This window comes from Dermacentor variabilis, chromosome 11 (genome assembly GCF_050947875.1).
Source record: "Dermacentor variabilis isolate Ectoservices chromosome 11, ASM5094787v1, whole genome shotgun sequence".
Classification (NCBI taxonomy): Eukaryota; Metazoa; Arthropoda; class Arachnida; order Ixodida; family Ixodidae; genus Dermacentor; species Dermacentor variabilis.
This window is the reverse complement of record NC_134578.1, coordinates 61315702-61336263: the sequence shown is the minus strand read 5'-3', so window position 1 is coordinate 61336263 and position 20562 is coordinate 61315702. Positions and strand designations below refer to the sequence as shown.

At 44.7% G+C, this 20562-nt stretch overlaps 1 protein-coding gene across 1 annotated transcript; it reads left to right on the top strand.

The window, feature by feature from the left end:
- The first annotated feature begins 9062 nt into the window (after window positions 1–9062).
- Window positions 9063–18193, top strand: LOC142564140 (uncharacterized). Its single transcript, XM_075674999.1, has 4 exons — window positions 9063–9248; window positions 9672–9848; window positions 15389–15601; window positions 17802–18193. The coding sequence occupies exons 1-4, from the start codon at window positions 9170–9172 to the stop codon at window positions 17945–17947; spliced, it is 615 nt and encodes a 204-aa protein (XP_075531114.1). The 5' UTR covers window positions 9063–9169; the 3' UTR covers window positions 17948–18193.
- The last annotated feature ends 2369 nt before the right edge of the window (window positions 18194–20562 follow it).

Sequence of the window (20562 nt, the reverse complement as noted above, 5' to 3'; positions counted from 1 at the left end):
AGAAGAACAGGCTGCCGTACGCGAACGCAAGTGTAGAGTCGTCCGTGAAAGCGTGAGTGTGTGCGTGTAATCAGAGCTACAGGATCCAAAATAAAGGCTAGGCAATTTAACGAAATGTGTCTTCATTCCAACTTCAGCTTTACAAAAATACAATCCTAAACAAGCAATAACATAACGCATCTATAGAATCTGGTCGCTCAACAATTCTTGGGTTCGTTGCGTGGTCGTTGGCTATGGACTTTCATTCAGTTTGCATAGGGGAAAGCTTCACGTTTCTCCCTCTTTCTTTAAGAAGGGGGCTTTGATTTCATAGTGCGGTGTCAGTGCTGGTTCAAGACACCATACTTAGCAGGTCTGCAGATCAGAAGAACACAAGTGCGCCACTCTTGTACGTTGATTAGCACCTTCGAGGCAGCCGTAAGGTTCACATCAATTGTTCCTACGCCACCGCACTCACTCTAACATAAAATGGGCCCCTAAGCTTCCTTCTAGGCTAAAAATACAGGATAGCAACATCTGCCAGGCCTCAAAGGCAAAATCGCAGTGATTTTTTCAACAAGCGTACGCTAGCTGCAAAAATGCTGCTTGCGTAAGAGAATCATGCACGTTTGCTTCCACAGTTTCGACGAATAAGTCGAGTAAAACAAACGTTAAAATTTTCTCATTTAAAAGTCAACTTCATTTTGTTTCAGGCTTCCAAAGCGAGGGTACACAAATATATGTATTCCCAAGTTTATCGCTCAGCATATTACGTTTGGAGTCGAAGGAGGAAATCTGAACACAAAGGCGCACTCTCATGTGAGGTAGCTGCATATGGGAGAAACGGTGAGGCCAGTTTTGTCCCTGCCAACCTAAAGCAACAGCGCCAATACTATCAGCTGCGCTTCGGCACTCGTACCATTTTTTTTCACTGCTAGATGAAGCTTCAAGGAGATGTTTACGGCAAATTACCGTGCATTTCAGTAAGAATGCCCGTTTATCATTTGCTGTTCTATTGTCTGTGCCTTCAGTACTTGTCCGTGTGTTCCTCGCGCAAACCGCCGTACAAAATGCCAGATTAGTGGTCAGTTAGGTAAGAAGGGAGTCCTCACACCGTCCAGTCATCACCATTGACAGGCGCGCACTACGGGTTTGGCCGCACCGCGCGATCTCCCCATAGCAAAATATTTTGCCTTCTGTTCTGGTTCTTAGATTTGAGAGGGAGAAAATGAAAACAAAAAAAGAACAGAAGCCAAAATGGGCAGTATATGGCGAGTATTATCGCACTGTTTGCGGAAACAGTGAGCGCTGTCGGCGCGAACAGCAGTGCGCGTGGTGCAGTTCGCACCGCCATAACTATAGACTCACTGATATTATTTGCCGATTGTGCGTTGCATTATTTCTTTCAATCGGTAAACTTGGTCAGCACAGTATCACTGGAAGCCGTGACGACGGCCGCTGTTGGCGTGCCGAGCGCACTTGGCCGTTTGCTTCCTTCTAAAACCAGAGCCATGCGGCCAGATCGGATCTGCGCCCCTGTAAATGGTGATGACTGGACTTCGCGCACTATACCTTTGCATATGTTTGGGCAACGCGCTCCGCTGTTCACGTTTCATTTGCCGCTGATAGTACACCGAAGAACGACGCATGCCTCCAGCGCTTCCCCTTGCCGCTCCTCCAGTTGTGCTTCAGACGGAGTAACCGGTGCATCACGCTCATTGTCGATGCACATTCCCGCAGAAATCCGATGCTTCGTGAACACCGGACCACCATCCTTTGTGCTCCCACTGCGGTGAGGCAAAGCATTTGTACCAGTAATGCTCATATGAATGCCTCGGGTGGCGGGGCTATTCTGCCGACTTGCCACCTTACCGACATGGCCAATGACTTCGAGGCATTGAAGACTATCTGGCTCACGAGCGCCTGTCACCGCCCACCGGGTAGCAGTCGAGCTCGCCATGGCCAAGGATATATTAAGCGCCGCACTAACTATATTCTAGCACAAGATCACCATGTCCTCGCCAGGAAAACTAACTACAGCAATCTTTCGGAGCGAAGCTCCTGGCACTTGAAGCTCTGAAGACCTCCGATCGATGCATATAAGGAAGTGTACCGATCCGACGTCAACTGCAGCAAAACGGAATGACTGGCTTACGCTCGCGCACCGGTGGTGATCGGCGGTTACGCGGCTAGCGCTTTTGCGGATATCGGAGCGGGCTATTTTGTCTTAGCGGGAAGACGGCGCCGCTCTACAGGAAGGAATACCACCCTTGCATGCCTCGCAGATTCAAACACCTGGTGGTCCCGTCGTCACTTCACTGGGAAACTGCGCGACAACAGTTGGGATTCGACGATAGACATTCGTGGTGAACTTGCTCTACGCAAATGATCCCGCGACGTGAGGAATCTGCAGGAATACGGCGCTGTTGTGGACCTACGGGGAGGTGTAGTCACCTTGTCAGCTGACCGGGAAATCGACGGGAACCACGGAAAGTGACGTGACGACGCGCTTAGTGTTTCCCCCGAAAGCGTTACGCTTCCTCGACAAGTCAGTGTCCTAGTCGAAGTGATGCGCAGTGAAATGCGCGAAGGTGAAGTGGTCGCAGAAAGTAAGTTGCCGCATCTACTGACGCAACGAGTTTGTTCCGCTAGGGCTCTGCTATAGCTTGGTGAGGGCCAATCTCAGTTGCTACTACTAAGGTTACGAACGAGCCGCGAGAAATGTTTTTGCTGCACATCGATAGCGTTTGCCGATGAAATAGCGAAAATGGCTGAATGTACTCCCTTCTTCAGAACTGGTGATGGCTGAGAAAAGACTGGGCAATATCACCATTAATTACCAGCTATCGAAAGACAACCAGGCAGCGCTGCGCGAGCTCTTGCTTGGATTCAAGGCGTGTTTCGCAAGTTCCTCTGAAGTCCACCAGACTTCAATTACAAGACACAGGATGATTTCATGTGACGACGCACGACCAAAGCGTCAGCATCCCTCCCGCGTGTCGGCCGACACAATTCCAAGTGATTCGGGCGCAAGCAAAAGAGATGCTTCAACGCCGCGTTATCAAGCTTTCCATCAGCTCATATTCCTCTTCGGTTGTTGTCTAAACGAAAGCCAGAACAGTTCGCTTTTGCGTCGACTACCGAAAGCTCAACACAGTAGCTAAAAAGGACGTCTTCGCACTGCTCTGTATCGACGACTCGTTAGATCGAGTGCGGCGCGCACAGTGTTTTTCGTCAGTCGATTTCAAGAGCGCATAGTGGCAAATAGATGTAGACGAACGAGACCGAATGATTTGTGACTACTGATGGCTTCTACGAATTTCGAGTGTTCCCTTTTGTCTTGTGTAGAGCCCACTACGTGGTGCAGCTCCAGGAAATTTCAAGTGAAGGACGGAGACAGTCCTCGCGGGAATGAAAGGGCAGACTTGTGTACCTTGATCAAGTAGCTGTCTTTTATAGAACAATTGAGCAACATTTTCCCCATCTGCGGAGTGTACTAGAAGCAATTCGACTGTCTGACATCACGCTTAGACTAGAAAATTGCAACTTTGGTTACGAAGAGATGAAGTTTCTTCGACATAATGTGTGTGCCAGAGGTTTGCGACACGATCCGGACAAGCTTGCAGCTATACAAGCATTTCCTCTTCCTGTCAACTAGAAGGCCACACGAAGCTTCCTGGGCTTGTGCGCATATTATCGCACCATTTTATCAGAAACTTCTCCAGGATGGCGGAACTCCTGACGTGCCTTACAAGGGATGACACGCCATTTGCCTGAACGAATGAGCAACAGGTAGTCTTCGCTGAGGTACAGCAATGCGTGTACTTAGCACTCGCCCCTGCACATTTTGACGATGAAGCTGAGACCGAGGTGCATAGTGACGCCAGTCACATTGCTGTTGGCGTAGTACTCATCCAACGTCAAGACGGCATTGAAATAGTAGTAGCTTATATCAGCTGCTCGCTGTGCCGTTGCGAGGGCGAACTGCTCCACCACGGCAAAAGCGCATATCGCGGTCGTGTAGACAACCACTAAGCTACGCCCATATATCTATGGCCCTCTCTTAAATGTGATGGCAGACCACAAGATTTTACGCTGGCTGGTAAAGATACGGGATTCTTCAGGACAACAGCCATGGTAGATCTTGCGGGTATACAGAAATTTAACGTCGCTATCGTTTATAAGTGTGCCTGCAAGCACGAAAATGCTGACACACTGCCGCGTGCACCCGGCAAATCTGTCAGTCAAGAGTCAGAGGACAAAGACGGCTTTCTGGGCGCCACCCGCCGTGGTTGCTCAGTGGCTATGGTGTTGGGCTGCTGAGCACGAGGTCGCGGGATCAAATCCTGGCCACGGCGGCCGCATTTCGATGGGGGCGAAAATGCGAAAACATCCGTGTGCTTAGATTTAGGTGCACGTTAAAGATCCCCAGGTGGTCAAAATTTCCGGAGTCCTCCACTACGGCGTGCCTCATAATCAGAAAGTGGTTTTGGCACGTAAAACCCCAAATATTAATATTACTTTCTGGGCGCCATTACTGCGTGGAACTTGATCCGACGTCAGCTGACGACGCTGAAATTCGACCAATCATTGACCACTTAGAGGATCACCTGTCAACCACACCACGCCATCTATATCCCACAGTGACATCCTTCTGTCTGAGACAACGTGCTTTATAAGAAAAACTCCCACTCGAACAATCGAGTCTACTTCCTCGAGGTTCCAAAAGACTTGCGGGACGATATTCTTTTCGCCTGCCAAGGTGAGTCCAAGCCAGGCCATCCAGGCTCATCACAAACGCTTTCTAGATTGCGCGTCATGTATTATTACTGGTCCTGGCTCTCCGCAAGCGTCAAACCATATGTTAAATGCTGCCGTGAATGTCAGAGGCGAAAGCCACAGTCCCTGGAATCAGTCGGGTTATTGCAACATATTATTGCAACCTAATAAGCAATTCGACCAAGTCGGCTTGGACATTCTTGGGCCTTTTCCTGTGTCAGCCAACCACTACAAGTGGGTAAGTGTCACGACTAACTATTACACCCGCTATACCGAGACAGAGGTGCTCACAGGAGCCACGGCTTCGAGGTAGCGCTGTTCTCCATGTGTAACATGGTACTGCGTCGTGGTGCCCCGTCCACTGTAATCACAGAAAGAGGAGGGAGTTCACAGTGCTGCTCATAGATGAAAATCTTTAGTTAAGCAAAACCTGGCATCCAAAAACGACTGCTTACCAGCCGCAGTCCAAAGGACTTGTGGGCGAATAAACAAGACCATCACATGCGTGATAACTATAGTTACACTGACATCCAGCACGAAACAGAGCATCCCATCATGCCTTTCGTGGCCTTCGCGCATAATACCACCGTACAATAAACCAGGCGCTTTGCACCATTTCGCCTTTTTTGCAGGCACAAAGTTCTGGCGATGCCGTATGCTCTGCTTTCGTATCAAGACGCCAAGTACCTAACCTTGGACGCCGAAGAATTTGCTTGGCGCGCTGAGAAAGCTCACCAGTTCGCGCGGGCATACATCGGTATAGCATGACACGGCGGATGCACGGCAAAGCAGATGCATGGCGTTTTAGCGCTTGCCACACACAGCTGTCTTACAATGCCGGAGCTCAAGTGCAGGGTGGACCCCTGTTCGCCACTGGTCTTTCACATAAGTTGCTGAGCCATTACTTCTATCCATACACAGCGCTGTGCCGCATTAGTGATGTGAATTCCGAAGTGGTTCCGCACAATACGGCCCAAACACGGCATAGACAGCAACATGGCCCTGCATAGTTCACGTTGTACTCATGAAACCATAAGTTGCGCACTCGTGTTGTTCTTTATTATTTATTCAAATTTATGTTTATGCTCCTATTTGTCGCTAATGCGGTTACCTCTCTCTTTATTGAGACTGTACACGTCATGGTTCCCCACTGCTGCTCCTTTTGCTTTCCTGTAGCTGTCACTGTGTTCCATGCACCAGCATCTGCCTTGAGCATGTTTTCCCCGTTTTTACACCGCTTCTTGAGCATCAAGCCGATGCTCTTTCGCAAGAAGAGGGAAAATGCTGCGTGCAGACGTGGGTACAGTGTAAAAGAAGTGGCAGGCATGGACAAGAAGAAAGAAGTGCGCCTGCAACCCACCCCGCTCTTTAGTGGGTGCTAGCCATGGCAAATGTTCGTTATCATGATCATGATAGATCGTGATTACCTACGCGTATATCACGAGCCCCAGCTGCTCTCACTATCAGCCACCAGTTTGTTTTCGCGAAAAATGACAACACTTATCCAAAAATACTTTCTTGAGACTTCGCAAACACTTTTTAAGGATGGTATTCTGGATAGAAGATAGATGTTGCAAAAATACACATCATATCCTTTCTTGCTCTTCAAAAATTGTTTAGCGCTTCCTTCTTTGGTTACATTAATAGTGAGTCGAGAAACTTTTCTTGCTATTACGAATATTTTTTGCATCATCCTAATACAATAGTGACTAATTAGGAGGCAATTCAGTTCGAGGAATTTCTGCTTATCGCAATTTTTCTCTAATAATAGGATGTTGGCTTTAATGCGCAAAGGTGCGAAAAGAAAGATTTGGTGAAATAAATTGGCGACCACAACTTCATTTCACGTAGAGTATTTGTGTCGCTATTACTTATTTTAAGATATGTTTCGTCTTAATAACAACTTTGCTTCCAAACGTACCCCGTATCTGACATCTGAACTTAGACGCATCTGTGTTGATCGCAAAGTATGAGAAGGTTGGCTACATTTCTCGACTGAGAAATGTAAAATAGTTGAAAAACGGCTGGAGATCTAACAAAAGGTAGCGCAAAGGAGACACAGTAAAAGGGCAAGTCTTGAATAATAAGCACAGTGATTGCGTCATTTTAGCGCTTGCTTCTGTGCAAAGTTCGCCCCACGGTCTAGGCGGCAGTCCGATTTTCACTAGGAATATCTGTGTTCGTCAATGTGAGGAACCTATCCACTCGTTACCATGCGCCGATAATACCACCAGCTTAGAAGCGAGCCTTAATATCCCGCAGTCGACAACTTCCCTTTCAGATGTCCGGGCGACAGCGACAGCACTTAAAGGTTACCTTGTGGGCTTGGTTGAAACTTTTACTATTGGAAAGAAATGACAAAGGTAATCATAAGCTTTTTTCCAGTCAAAAAACAAAGGAACTTCTTGTAAGTATGCAAAGAACGCAGCATGACCTCAGATGTCATGCTGCATTTCTTGCTGCAATTCTCAACAAAAAACAGCCGTCCCCAGTACAACGGAAAGCGTACTTCGCCGTATGTCAAAACTTAGACGCACCTGTGTTGATCGCAAAGTATGGGAAGGTTTGCTACATTTCTCTGTAAAATAGTTGAAAAACGGCTAGAGATCTAACAAAAGGTAGCGCAAAGGAGACACAGTAAAAGGGCAAGTCTCGAAGAATAAGAAGAAGTTAATCTACTTTCTGCGAACAAAATTTGAATTTAATGGCTTTAAATTGGCAGTTTTTACTTTCAAAAACTCTTAGAGTGCTAGCTACTTTTTTTTGTTGATTCTCCAATGATATTTCAAGAAGAAGGGAGTGCAAGATGGTATTCCTTGATGCAGGCTGACCTTATTATTTTAGAAGGTTTTTTTTACGCATCCTCTTAACTACTGTGGACTTGCTTTGTATATTTTACGTCTGCACATTCAGTCGCTATGGTTGTTTTGCTGGCTTCGTTTCATTGTCTCGCTGTCTTTGTCTTGTTGGCGAGCTGTACCACTACTGACATGTCTGTTCCTTTAATAGTTGATTTACAAAAAATATCCTTTCCGGCTTGGTCGTATGTGAAATATCTGCGGGATATGATAAATAAATAAAACGGAATAAATATTGGGAAATGCTGCTACAGGTCACCTCAGATGTAATCTCAGAGACATCTTCGCTACGTTTCTGGCGTACATAGGAACACACGCGTACACTTTAGTAGAACTGACAATTCGCAAATTGATATAGCTTCATTTTATTTGTCGTAGCCCAAGCGAACACAAGAATTCGAAAAAAGAAAAGCGGCAACAGCACAGGTGTGTTTTCAGTGCTTCTTTTCCTTGTTCGTGCATGTAAAAAATGGTAATATTTTTATTAAATCTTTCATTTGCATGTCAGTTCAGTGCCAGCCCATTTGTTTCTTTCGGCTTCATCTACGTTTACGTTTCCGCTGTGCTACATAGGTTGAAGCACAAACACAAACACAGGGTAAGATTTCCATGAAATGTCAGGTTTCTTCAAAGAAACTTCACATTGCTTCCTTAAAAGTTACGTCAGCCTTCCCCTTAGTGCTACTTTAGCGTGGAGATATCGAAGACTCTGAAGAAAGGATGTGGCTGCTAATTCCAGGAAAGTGTAGCTAGACTTCAGGGAGAGGCCTTCACATTTACAGATGGCCACTAATACGTATGAACACACAATGGTAATGAATATGACAACAGCACATAGACGTAAACAAAATTACGAAAATACCGTCCTTCTGCGCGACATTGGGTATTACAAATGTACCTACAATCTGGCTTTCTCAACAAAACGATGACCGTGCAGGCTTTTTCATTTGGATTCATGCAGTTTACCAAAATACATTACTCATGAGAATGCCTGAAAACGCCTGCATGTGTATAACATGCACCATACGAAGTCTCGCAAGATTTATGCAGCACCTCGCAATGCTGCTTCGTATTACTCAAAACGGCCGGTTGTATGACGAACGCCGACAATGATGGAGAAGGAACGTAGTGACCACGTTGTGCCGCAACGTTCCTTCTGCGCACCTGCGCACTATGCAACGTTGGCTTGTGCGCACCACGCCATTCATGCTGTCGTTCCGTCAAGCTGGTGAACTGAAAAAAGAGGTCGCTTTTACCGCTTTTATCACAAAACAGCTGCTGCGAAACTTCCCAGTCTTGGGGAGAGGTAGACACAACGGGTATAACACAATGCGGTGGCGCTTCGCCCGTTGTTACTCGCCATAAGCTGCACTGCTCTACATCAACTCATTTGCTAGGAAAGTCCATGGCCTTGGGAGCGTCAGAAGAACAATGCTTTACGTGAGCTCTGTTTATTAGAACCTGGTGTACGGCGACTCTTCTTTTTGTGAGGGAGAACGAATAGTTGATGTCCCACGACTGCCCCACGCGCTCGGATATCACCAACAGTTGTAATGGGCCATGCTGACGTACTATATCTTCTTTTAGGCATATGTGTCATTCCATCGCACCTTGCTAGTGCTGGTGAAAAAGGTGAGAGAACGTTATGAAATTAATCTTATGTGAAATGCATTCATGCTCGTTTGCATGCCTCTTTAATCAAGAGTGAACCACTGTACGCGATGCAACCTGCAGTCAGACGTCTTGAACATTTCTGTTTTCCTCAGCATTCCATATAAAGAAAAATATTGTCACATCCGCAGGTAGGACATTCACAAATGTCATGTTTCGTATTCTTTTGATGCAAGGTATATAAGAGTAGTCTCCGCCTCATTAGAAAAACATGGGGGTTACATTAACGTTGTGGTTATTACTAGTTATTTCATCACGGAATTTGTGCTCAGGTGCTTTTGACAAAGGAGGTGTTTGCCTCGTCAATCAACATCGGATATGCGTATTCCGAATAGCGTCTGCTCCAAATGATTCAAATGCATCCTACTTTTTTGCTCTACTCAGGTACCCAAGGACTAGATGAAAGATGTCTAAAGGAAACAACAGTGGAAGGCTGCGAGACCATCCTCTTGAGCTGGAGCTATAGCAATGAAACCAGTAAATGCGAAAAAGGCTTCGTTTGTCATGAATGCGTTAACCGATTTGACACTCATGACGAATGCACTACTACATGTCCAATGCGTAAGTACTGGCAAGGAAACAGTTTATCGTTGCTTAGCTAATGAGTTGTGAGAAACATGCCTTTTTATTTTACTTTTCATGATGCAAACCAATATGAAGTTACTAATGTCAGACACACATAGCTTGGAGAACCTTTAGGAGAAAGCCTCAAAGAAACCACTTTGTGCATTTTCGTAGTTCAAATATTAGCTGCGCAGCATTAGTCACAAATCCATCGATCGTTTGTGCAAGGTTTACTTTGACTTGTATTACCGTCCTTGACTAATTTTTGCATAGGGCGCTGGGGGCAGGTTACGGCACTCTCAGCTGTGCTAAGGTGTGAAAAGGTTCAGCGCCACATTCTGATTACACTGACATTGTTGTATATCTAGTTTTACTAGAATGCTGCAATTAACCACTCTCAGAGAGTACCTCGATGAGCATCTAAGTTTCTGAGTGAGGCTAGTTTCTCATTTCGCGGCCTCGATGTTTTCCTTTACCAAACGAGCTGTCGGACCAACTACTCTCATTTTGTTTGAAGTAAATAAAAGAGGTTGGAAGATCAGGTCACCCTCCCCACCCTCCCAATAAGCTGGGTGGCTCTGCCACAAGCGCTCATACAGGATCGCAGCAGCATCACTTAAGGGGGGATTAATGCCTAAACGTGGAACACCATTCAACTACTTTAAGTTCGAGAACCTTAGCTGTTCGACAATATTTCAGAGTCCACCACTGCTTTTTTGGACATAACTGGTGAACCTTATTGAAAAGGAAATTCACCGAAGTTTTGACATCTCTGAAAAAGGAATTCGTAAGATATGTGTGTCATGCTATGCTTACACATTTGATATCTTTTTCCGTGCCACCTCCTTCAGTGACATCATTTCACTGTCCCTACCACCAAATTGCAACCACTAACCATGACAGAGCCGTCACAGAGCCAACTGCGAAAGGCGACGTCCACATTTGCTTCGTCACCCACTTCCTCTGAGGAATTCGTGGCTTCTTTTTATCGTAGAAGTACTCACCTATTATGCCTCATATTTTCAAACTGCGCCTGCACATCTAACAAGACTTGAATAGGTGCGAAAACTACAGGGAATGCTTACAAGCTCCAGCTTTGTGAGATTCCTCCAAATGTAAAAATGAATAGCCGTGCTCTTTTGGTCCTAAAACCTTAACTCGGCTGCCAGTGAAGATATAGCTGGAGGCTAAGATACGGTTTTGACCAACGTTGAAAGGTTACAAGTCCTCCCAGAGTTTTCCGCGCACGTTACCATGCCATTGTCATGGAAGCCTGACTGAAGCTAATGTCCAGTGCTTTCAACCCACAGCCACTAAGCAACCACGGCCTATGCTCACATTCACATCACGACTAAAAGCCCTTTGATGAAAATATAGAGCACATAAGTTCTTAAAGGGGATAAGGCAGTTCAGACAAAAATAAGAGGTATGCGTGAATAAAATTTATTTTACCAGATGAAGTAGAAGACAATCAGCCAAAGGCTCTACTACCTCAAATGTTGAATCAGCTCACAGAAAAACAAAATTCAATTATTGACTTCTTTTCTATATGTCCATTACCCCTTGTTTGCTATTTCCAAAGGAAAAATAACTCAGAATATTTGTCTTATTTTAAGCAAGCTTAACCAAGCAAGCAAATTTTAAGCAAGCTTAACAATCCGTAAAACAAATACTTTACTTTTTGTACGTAAGATGTGCTTCTATTTCATGGAACCCTTGTAAACAGTATTTCACGACAAGACGAAAAATGTTCAAAATCAAGCAGCTAGATTTGTATTAACTATGGTCCATTCACAAGTATTTCGAAAAAAAATTGGGATACAAACTGTTCATTATACAAAGGCTAGAACTACAGCCCAAATTTCTTCGCAGTATGCATTGAAAAAAGATGGCCAACAATCAACAAAAGGACCTCTTACAACCGGTTGTACGATGTGTCTTGTTCACACAGTTCATGGAATATATTGTGATGCCCGCGAAAAGCATACACTTTTGGCATTCCGACATTTTGAGAGCAATACCGGAATGAAACCTGCTCCCTGACGACGTTTTTAGAATAACTGATAATCATCTTTTCTTCCCTTCCATGTGACAATCTGAAGACCGCAACATTATTTCTCCAATCCCATTGTGTCTTAAGTTTTATGAAAGTACTTGTGTGTAACAGACAAATACGGCCTGATGTTGCCTTATTTGCGTATGGAAAAAATTAAATCTTAACTAACAATGTATGTTATTTCTAATATGTTATAATTCCTACTACCCACCTTGTCCTCCTGCGCAATATTTTGGGCGATATAGATAAAGTGTAACTAAATAAACTTACAGATTTTGCGGGGACAGAGAGCAGATAATTTCAGTTAATACTTCGGTTTTACGTGCCAAAACCAAAATCTGATAATGAGGCAACCCGTAGGAGGCGGCGGGGGGGACTGGGGACAATTTCACCCTCCTTAGTAACTTTCGCGTGCACTCAATTAACGCTACGCTGGAGTGTTTTGCATTACCCCCCATCGAAATTCACCCGCCGTGGGCAGGATTTGATGCCGCAACCTCGCACTTAGCACTCAAAAATCAAGAGACGAGAATAGAATTTATTGATAGGAAAGACAGAGAGGTCGACCTGAGCTAGTGCGCTCTAGTCTGCTACTGTGCACTGGGGAAGAGGGAAGGGGAGTGAAAGTACTCGGATGAATGATGATGATGACGACGACGACGACGACGACGATGATGATGATGATGATGATGATGATGATGATGATGATGATGATGATGAGAAGTGGTGAGTGATTATGTACATGAGACAGTTGCCTTGATAGCTCCGCTTGTCGAGCTTGGTGTCCTGCAGAAACTCCAGCAACACTTTAGTTACACGCATTGAAGTTGCAGTGTCAGGCCGTGGGACGAGGATAATTTCCTCCGACGGTGCTTGCCTGGCAACACTGGCTAGGAAACTTTCTAACGTCCATCGCTCCAGCATATACGCTGGGAAATATAATGTCTCATGTAATGCCTCAACAGGAGACCTTTGAGGAAATAAATAAATAAATAAATAACTGTGTTCTCGTGTTTCCGGCATCTGCCAGTGTTTACAATGAGGGCTGTTCGATTGGCCACTGATGTGCGCGTAGCGACGGGTGAAAGCAACGCCCAGCCGAATCCTGTGTAACAATGACGTTTTGCTCCGCGTAAGCCTCGGGGGCAAACAGAATTTACCGTCTGGGTGGATCATATGTAGGCGTCTGTGAATGTTGCCATCGTGGGCTCTGTATGCTTTTGTAAGGTCCTGCATGAGTGCTTTGATCATGGAGCTGGTGTCAGGTCGCGATCAGGCAATCCGGACCTCATCAGAGGAAGAAAAGGCCGATCTTTCCTCACTGTCAGCGAGTTCATTGCCAATCACACCACAATGACTAGGCAATAATTAAAAAGTGATCACTCAGCCACTTAACTCGGCGCTGTGATGAAATTCGCCGATTTCCAAAACGAGCAGGTAGTATGGTCCTTCCTTTAAAAAGCATTTTAGCGCCTGTAGCGTTGATTTGGCATCGCAGAATACGGTTCATTCGTGAGGTGTCTGCGTTCTCATGAAGCTGACAGCCTCCGTGACTATGACGGGTCGGAGCAGCTAACAGAAAACAAGGAAAAAATCGCGGAAGAGCCCATCTCACGATAACTGTCAACGGTGATGCGATGAGCATTCAAGTGATGTAGCGACACACATGACTGACCTTTGACCTGCTACTTTGCGTAACCCGGCGTGGTTGCTCAGTCGCTATGGTGTTGGGCTGTTGATCACGAGGTTGCGGGATCTAATCCCGTCCACAGCGGCCGCATTTCTATGGGGCCAAAATGCGAAAACACCCGTCTGCATAGATTTAGGTGTGCGTTAGAGAACCCCAGGTGGTCAAAATTACCGGAGTCCTCCACTACGGCATGCCTAATAGTCCGAAAGTTGTTTTGGCATGTAAAAACCACATAATTTTTTTTACTCTGCGTAAAGTGAGAAGGGGAAGGAAAAGGAGACATCGTGTGAGGATGATTGTGACCGCATGCAGTGCACTATACACGCTTGTCCTATGCGTACATCTGCTGCGAATACGACTCACCAGTGTAGCAATGCGCAGGCGTTTGTCATGTAAGTCTACAGCCTTGTGGTGAGCCTTTCCAAGTTTAAAATGTCACGTTTACTTAGAATCAAAAGTGTCCATTCTGTTACTTCGCTTGCTTTGCCTACATGCGACATACACTATCTCCAATATCGGCCCAATATGCTGTGGCCCTGGCTTGTGACATCATCGTCACAGCATAGTAACGACTGTATGACGCCGAACAAGGGACGATGATGAAATGACGTCGATAGAGTGTCAAAGGCGGTATGACGACGGTGGCGTGACGACAATGAAATGATGTTTTATGGTCTGATCTGTGTGATATAACTACGGCAGCATGACGACTATGCGATGACGATGATGCTGTGACGATAACCGGATGACACAGCTGGAATGACGAAGGTGGTATAACAACAAATGCGGCACAGAGACTGTGTGACGAAGCAATGATGACAATGACAAGACAACGGAGGAATGATCACGAATTAATGACGAAGCTGGACTGAAACTGGATGACGAAGCTGGACTGACAATGATAGCACGACCACGACGGCATGATGAAAGTCGAATGACCACGCTGGTGGGACGACGATGGAACGACCCCAATAGCCCAATCTATTATGGCTATTATGAATGCATGACGAATGTATGACGGTGATGGCGGGACGACGATGGAATGAAGACGATGGCATCACGACCGCGAGCACATATCTAGTGGCCTGAGCTATTAGACATTTTGGGCCACTACATTGGTATATAAGGCCTGACAATGACGGCGTATCGAGATTCAAGTGACGAATCTAGAATGGCAAGGGTGGAATGACTATGAAGGCATGACGCCCACGAGCTTATACCAGGTGGCCAAGCTTTTAAATAACTTCGGTCACTGGCCCGCGACGGACGGACGGACGGACAGACAGACAGACCGACAGACTGAAAGACAGACAGACAGACAGACGGACGGATAGACGGACGTATGGACGGACGGACGGACGGACCGACCGACCGACCGACCGACAGACAGACAGACAGACAGACAGACAGACAGACAGACAGACAGAGACAGACAGACAGACAGACAGACAGAGAGAGAGAGGGGGGTGGCCGAAAATGCCTTAAGTAGGCAAAGACTGCTAATCTCATTAAAATACACAGCCCATTTTTTTGCAAAAGACGTAATGGCTGGTAGAGTCTTGCTGCTGCTTGAAGAATGATGCTCACTCTATGAAAAAAAAACGAAAGTACTTTTATTTTCTTGGACTGTAGCGCTAAGTGACACGGACAGAGACTAGAAGCAGACAGGACGACTGCTCGTCCTTTCTAATCTCTGTCCGTGTCACTTCGCTCTACAATCCAAGATTATGCAACCGTACTAACTCGCCCAACATTCCATCCTCTTGCTGTACTTTTATTTTCTCCTTACAGTACCGACGCAAGCAGCAAAACCAAAGCCCCTACGAAAACAAAGACGAATGAACTGCAGGTTTTGGCTTATGCGTGGTGGATCCTGCCAAGATATCTGGTTTGAATTCAAGAAAAACAAGTTAGGAGTGATGCGCCGGCTGCTTTATTACAGCGGCTGTCGGCAAGATAAGGATAGGTTATTTGAATATGACTTTTACAGGAAGAAATGTCATGGTAGGTGAATCAAAATTTATTTTAATGAGTGAAAATTTTTGGACGATAACTCATGTCTTTAAATACAAATGATTTAACACGGTCACCTGTAGTTTAGCTTTCACAAAATAGTGCCATTTCTGATCTGAACAGATTGCCAGGACATGCACATCGAAACATCCGGCAGGCAAAATGTAAACTCTTCTAAAACAAAGGCGTTGTTTTGCTACACAGTCTTTTAGCAGAGCTTTGAAAAAGGCTTGCGCTTAATTGAAGACTTCCCTACAGCGACATAACATTGACAGCTACCCATTAGGAGACCACATTTGTTGTGTTAAACATTGTCCACTTCTTTTGCAGCAGCATTAATTTCCTATTGAAATGTTCACTGTGTTAGAGTCATTGAGAAACAGACTTTTATGCATCATACATTTAAACGCTTACAGGCACAATGGCGTTACAGCTGCCGTGTAGGCGAGAAAAATCGAAACCCTCTAGTCAGAAAATGGCACGAGGTACGCTGCCCGGATGCGAAAGCATAAACTTTGAATATAGGAGGAATGTCTGCTGAATGTTTATTAGGTTGCAAAATGTTTCTGAGAATTGGGATTTTATTGTCCCGTACAACTACCTTAGGGTGTACTAGGTGCCCGCCATCTTCCATGCTTACAGCGCAATAGCATTATGTGCGTGTTTGCCTAATTTAGAACATAGATGTTTTGTTAAAAGGCAAGCGCACTCAAGGCAAGAAGTAACCAGCTATGTCTTATTTGCAAAGACATATTCAAAGCGCATTTCGTGTTTCAATGTTGTGGTTTCTTTATAAAAGGGGCTGGAGCATTTATATTGTTCATGTTACATAATATTTCCTTCATAATAGCTCCGATTATTTAGCGATGTTCGAGCCCTAACATAGAAATATTTTCTCTGAGTAGTTTTGATAAAGAGGAAGAATTGTTCCAAGTTTAAAAATACGAGATTTATCATTTCCTTCAATATTTCTTCCAAATAGGTTGTGAAAATCTTGCGACTTATGAAGCACCAAAAATAGTGTGGTTGCTCATATAAAATAGTGACTGTGATCCTTATTGATGTGCTTCGAATCTTGTGGATGCTTTCAGATGGCCGCTGGCAACCTTGGTATTGTATGCATTTCTTGTTCGAACGTTACGTTCCACTGTGAACGTATAGAGCAAAATACTGCAAAACAATCACGTAGTTTTTCTGTAAATCTAAAGATATTTCTGAGCACTGAACAGACGCTGTAAATATGCAGGCATGTTCGCAATGTAAATTGCAACGTATGAGCAACCTTTTTTTATGCTCTTCCATCACATTGGCTCATATGCTAAGCCATACGGGGGGTTGAATCTCACGGAAAGGCCCTCTACTTCTAGGCAGTAGTGGGGCTATGCTTTAGGTGAGTTCACTTTTCGGAGGTTCAAAGAGCTGGCTTGCAGAATCAAACGAATCTCTAGTGCTCAATGGAGTCTACAGGCGCCACGTGTGAATAAATATATTCAATTCAATTTTATTTCAGTATGTATATACATGAAACACGAAAGATAAGAAGACAAAATATGTATATTGACAGGTATAACGGATTTCTGTAACCTTACACATTTTTGGCAGCCTCACAGTGGTAATTCACTGGAAAGAACTTAAAAACCATAAAAACGCTTTATGTATACAGAAAAAGTGGAAGTAATCAGCACTGATGTTAAAGAAATATATGTTCTCGTAAGGAGCAGACACAGTGAAGCAAAAAATGAATGCGTTGATAACAATTGAAATATTTCCCACATAAGATTTTCTGTATCTCTTACTTTATTTACCACCAGTCATCTCGGCTTGCTGTAGCTTTATCTCTACTACTTGGGCTTTAAAATTAGAACTACCACGTGTTTATGCTGCTTCTGATATCTTTAAAGGGCCAAAATTCTTGTAAGTGAGGTACACGGAGGGCGTTGCAGGCACGACAGTGCATCATTGACTGATGTCAGCAAAGGAAAAGAGAATGAAGAAAGAATGTGATATCAACTATCGATTTCCATATCTGACCGCATTATTGCCGGGCTAGTTGGCATTGTAACACCAATCAGCCAGATTTATCCCTATACTAATCACTTTCCTGTTTTATTTATGACATGGTAAATCTATAGGTCTTTTACAAGTGTTAAGTTTTAGGGATAAATATTTATTTGGGACATTGCTCTTTTAGAGGTCAAAAATCGTCCGCCTGAAAAGACTCAACAGAGAGGAGGAAAAGATGGAGCCAAAAGACGAGGACGGAAACCTACAAGTTCAGGAGAACCGAACGCTGAAACCACTACATATGAAGTGGCTGACCAAGGCACTCGAGCATGAGCACGGGGAAAAGCATTGCGAATACGTGCGTGTCAACACATAAAAACGATGCGCAAAACACGGAATCCCCTTGTACGCGTCACTTCAATGTAGCGTAACAGCACAACTTCTGACGTAGGGCTCTACCTTTGTAGAAATTATCCAACATGTTCAAATTCAGGTCACACCTGTGTTGATATTAATAGATAATAAACAGAAATACCACAGAAATGATGTACTGATTTTCGTTAGGGTGCGCCTGATTGACAGCTTTAGAAGCTCAAAATAAAAGCATTTTCACTCTCTCTTCCGCGTAACCCTTATTCTGATCCTCGAGGCTAAAGACGGCGTGTTTGTTTCACGTGAATTTTTGCGAGCTCGTAAGTTTTTTCCTCAGCTTGTTTATAAATACAACATAACTTACTTGCTCAGATTTCTAGGTAGAAGTTACAAAAAAGGAACACTAACGATGAGCTGTGTATTTGCCTTGATAGATAGCTGTGCAGTCATGCCAGAGCAAGGGGCAGCACTATCGATAGAATCGATAACAAAACCCAAATCAACCGTGTCACACTTTAATAAGCACCTCAAATTTCTGCAAAATGCAAGAGCGTCACATTTCTTAGGTATTAGGCTTACAACAGATTTTCGTTACCTTAAAACGGGGCTTATACTGCTTATTTCAAGCGCTTACTTCAATGTCAATTCTTACCTTGAGTTTTGCACATACTTAAATAATCATTAACGCAAGAGTATCATAGAAAACACCTCTCTTTAGTGACTTTAGCAGTTACAAATTAAGAATCCTGTGTAGCATCACGCTGGAATGCCATGACAGCGTAAACATAAAATGAAATAAGCTGGTGATAAATACTGTTTGGAATCAAAAGAGACGGGTACGATACGACTGCTATAACAGTACTCTAGTACCACATCACGTTGCCTGTAAGTAAACGCTCAGTTGCAACGTTATGTCGGTAATCTACAACGTGGTTAGAACGCACCACAGGGAAGCAAGCTTCACTTCGCGGGCGATTTAAATGAAACGTCACAGCTCCACTAAGGCCCACCGGGCCCGGAACACCATGCCTCTTCCAATTGCATTCCATTAAAAAAAAAGAAACAAGTTGTGATAACGTTGCACTTTTATTTAACATAACTGTATTGTTGGATCCTTCCTGTTGTTTAGCATCGGAAAATATAAAATCTGACTTCTTTTACGGGAAGTAAACATTAACACCGGCATGCAAACCCAACAATCGAGAAATACGGCGCATGCGCACTGCAGGTACATCCGTTGTGAGTGAAGCGCTCTCCTCTCTGCTTTTCTGCAGCCTTCTGGCTATGTGGCGGTGCGCTTCAATATCTGTTAAACATGGGCGAATAACTGTCAACTGTCTCTCGCGTCGTACTACTTCTCCGTGCATACACTTATCCTCACCGTTCTTCCCTCAACAAACATTAGAGAGGTTTAGAATAGGGGCCCTAATATTTTGGGGCCCCAAAGAGGTTTTCGGGTGTTAGCGTTGGGGCACGCAGGAGTGAGGAGTTTTCGAATAGGGCTTTGCGTTTGCGGATCGCGTCTTGCGCTGACAGCGCCACTACGGCGTCGAAGATAAACGATTAAAAATAATTAAATAAAATATACCATATTATGATATGAATAGTAATTTTGACTTGCGTGTACTCGCGTTTAATTACAATTCAGAGGTTATTCTTCAACCAGCAAACGATTAGTTGTGCTTAGTTTTGAGCAACAAAACTAACTTTACGTGCCTTCACCAGCCAAGCTTAGCGTGTTAGGCCTACGAGCCATAAAATCCACACTCGAATTCGGAATCAGCGGCGTCTAATGAATCAATCTTCATAACACACGCTAGTTGAGAGAAAGCGATAACTGGCAGTCACTTCTCCTAGCTTGCGAACTTCACGCGTTACCGCGAATCGAACCCAGTTTGGCGCTAGGTTAGAGCCGTCGCTTCGATGGGTGCCGCCATGTTTGTTTACGCAAAGCTTTTGGGAACGCTATTTGAGCTCCCGCTAAATCGGAGAAATAGCGTTCCCAACGCAAAACCCGAACGCAGTTTGCGTCTCGCGCATGCGCAGTGGCTTTGACGCTATTTCTTTGGGGTCCCGAAACGTTTGGGGCCCCTATTCTAAAACTCTCTACTATACGTACATTCCCACGGCTACGCCCACACCGCTAGTTCTAAGCTTCGTGATTGGCAGATCAGCGAAGCACACAGGAACACAGGCGTGCTGCAATTGCATGTCGATGGCCACCGGACAAGAAAGTGCGAAGTCCGCATTGATCAACGTTGCACCCCTGCGTTCACTGGAATTTAATGTCGGCCCCCTAACTTTTCTTCTGGAGAGAAAAAGCCCGGATAAAAACATCTGCACGGCCTTCAAAGTTAGTCTAAGTAATCTTATGGGGCAGGATTAAGGTAGGCTACCCACGAAAAATCTTCAAGCGCAAGAGAATCACACGCTTTGTCAAATGCCATTTTCGCGAACAAGTAGGACAAAAAAAATAAATTGAAGCTTGCTAGCTTTTTATCAACTCTATTTTGTTCGATAATTGTTAAGTGTTTGAGTAGAGAGATACTCATCACCATATGTAGCGCTCAGCGTGC

What these genes read in the sequence shown, in the direction of transcription:
- LOC142564140 (XM_075674999.1), top strand. Translation starts at nt 9,170, where the DNA reads ATGGGCCATGCTGACGTACTATATCTTCTTTTAGGCATATGTGTCATT. An exon ending in TGCTAGTGCTGGTGAAAAAG is followed by an intron (nt 9,249 to 9,671) that starts GTGAGAGAACGT and finishes TGCTCTACTCAG; the next exon opens with GTACCCAAGGACTAGATGAA. An exon ending in TTACAGGAAGAAATGTCATG is followed by an intron (nt 15,602 to 17,801) that starts GTAGGTGAATCA and finishes TTGCTCTTTTAG; the next exon opens with AGGTCAAAAATCGTCCGCCT.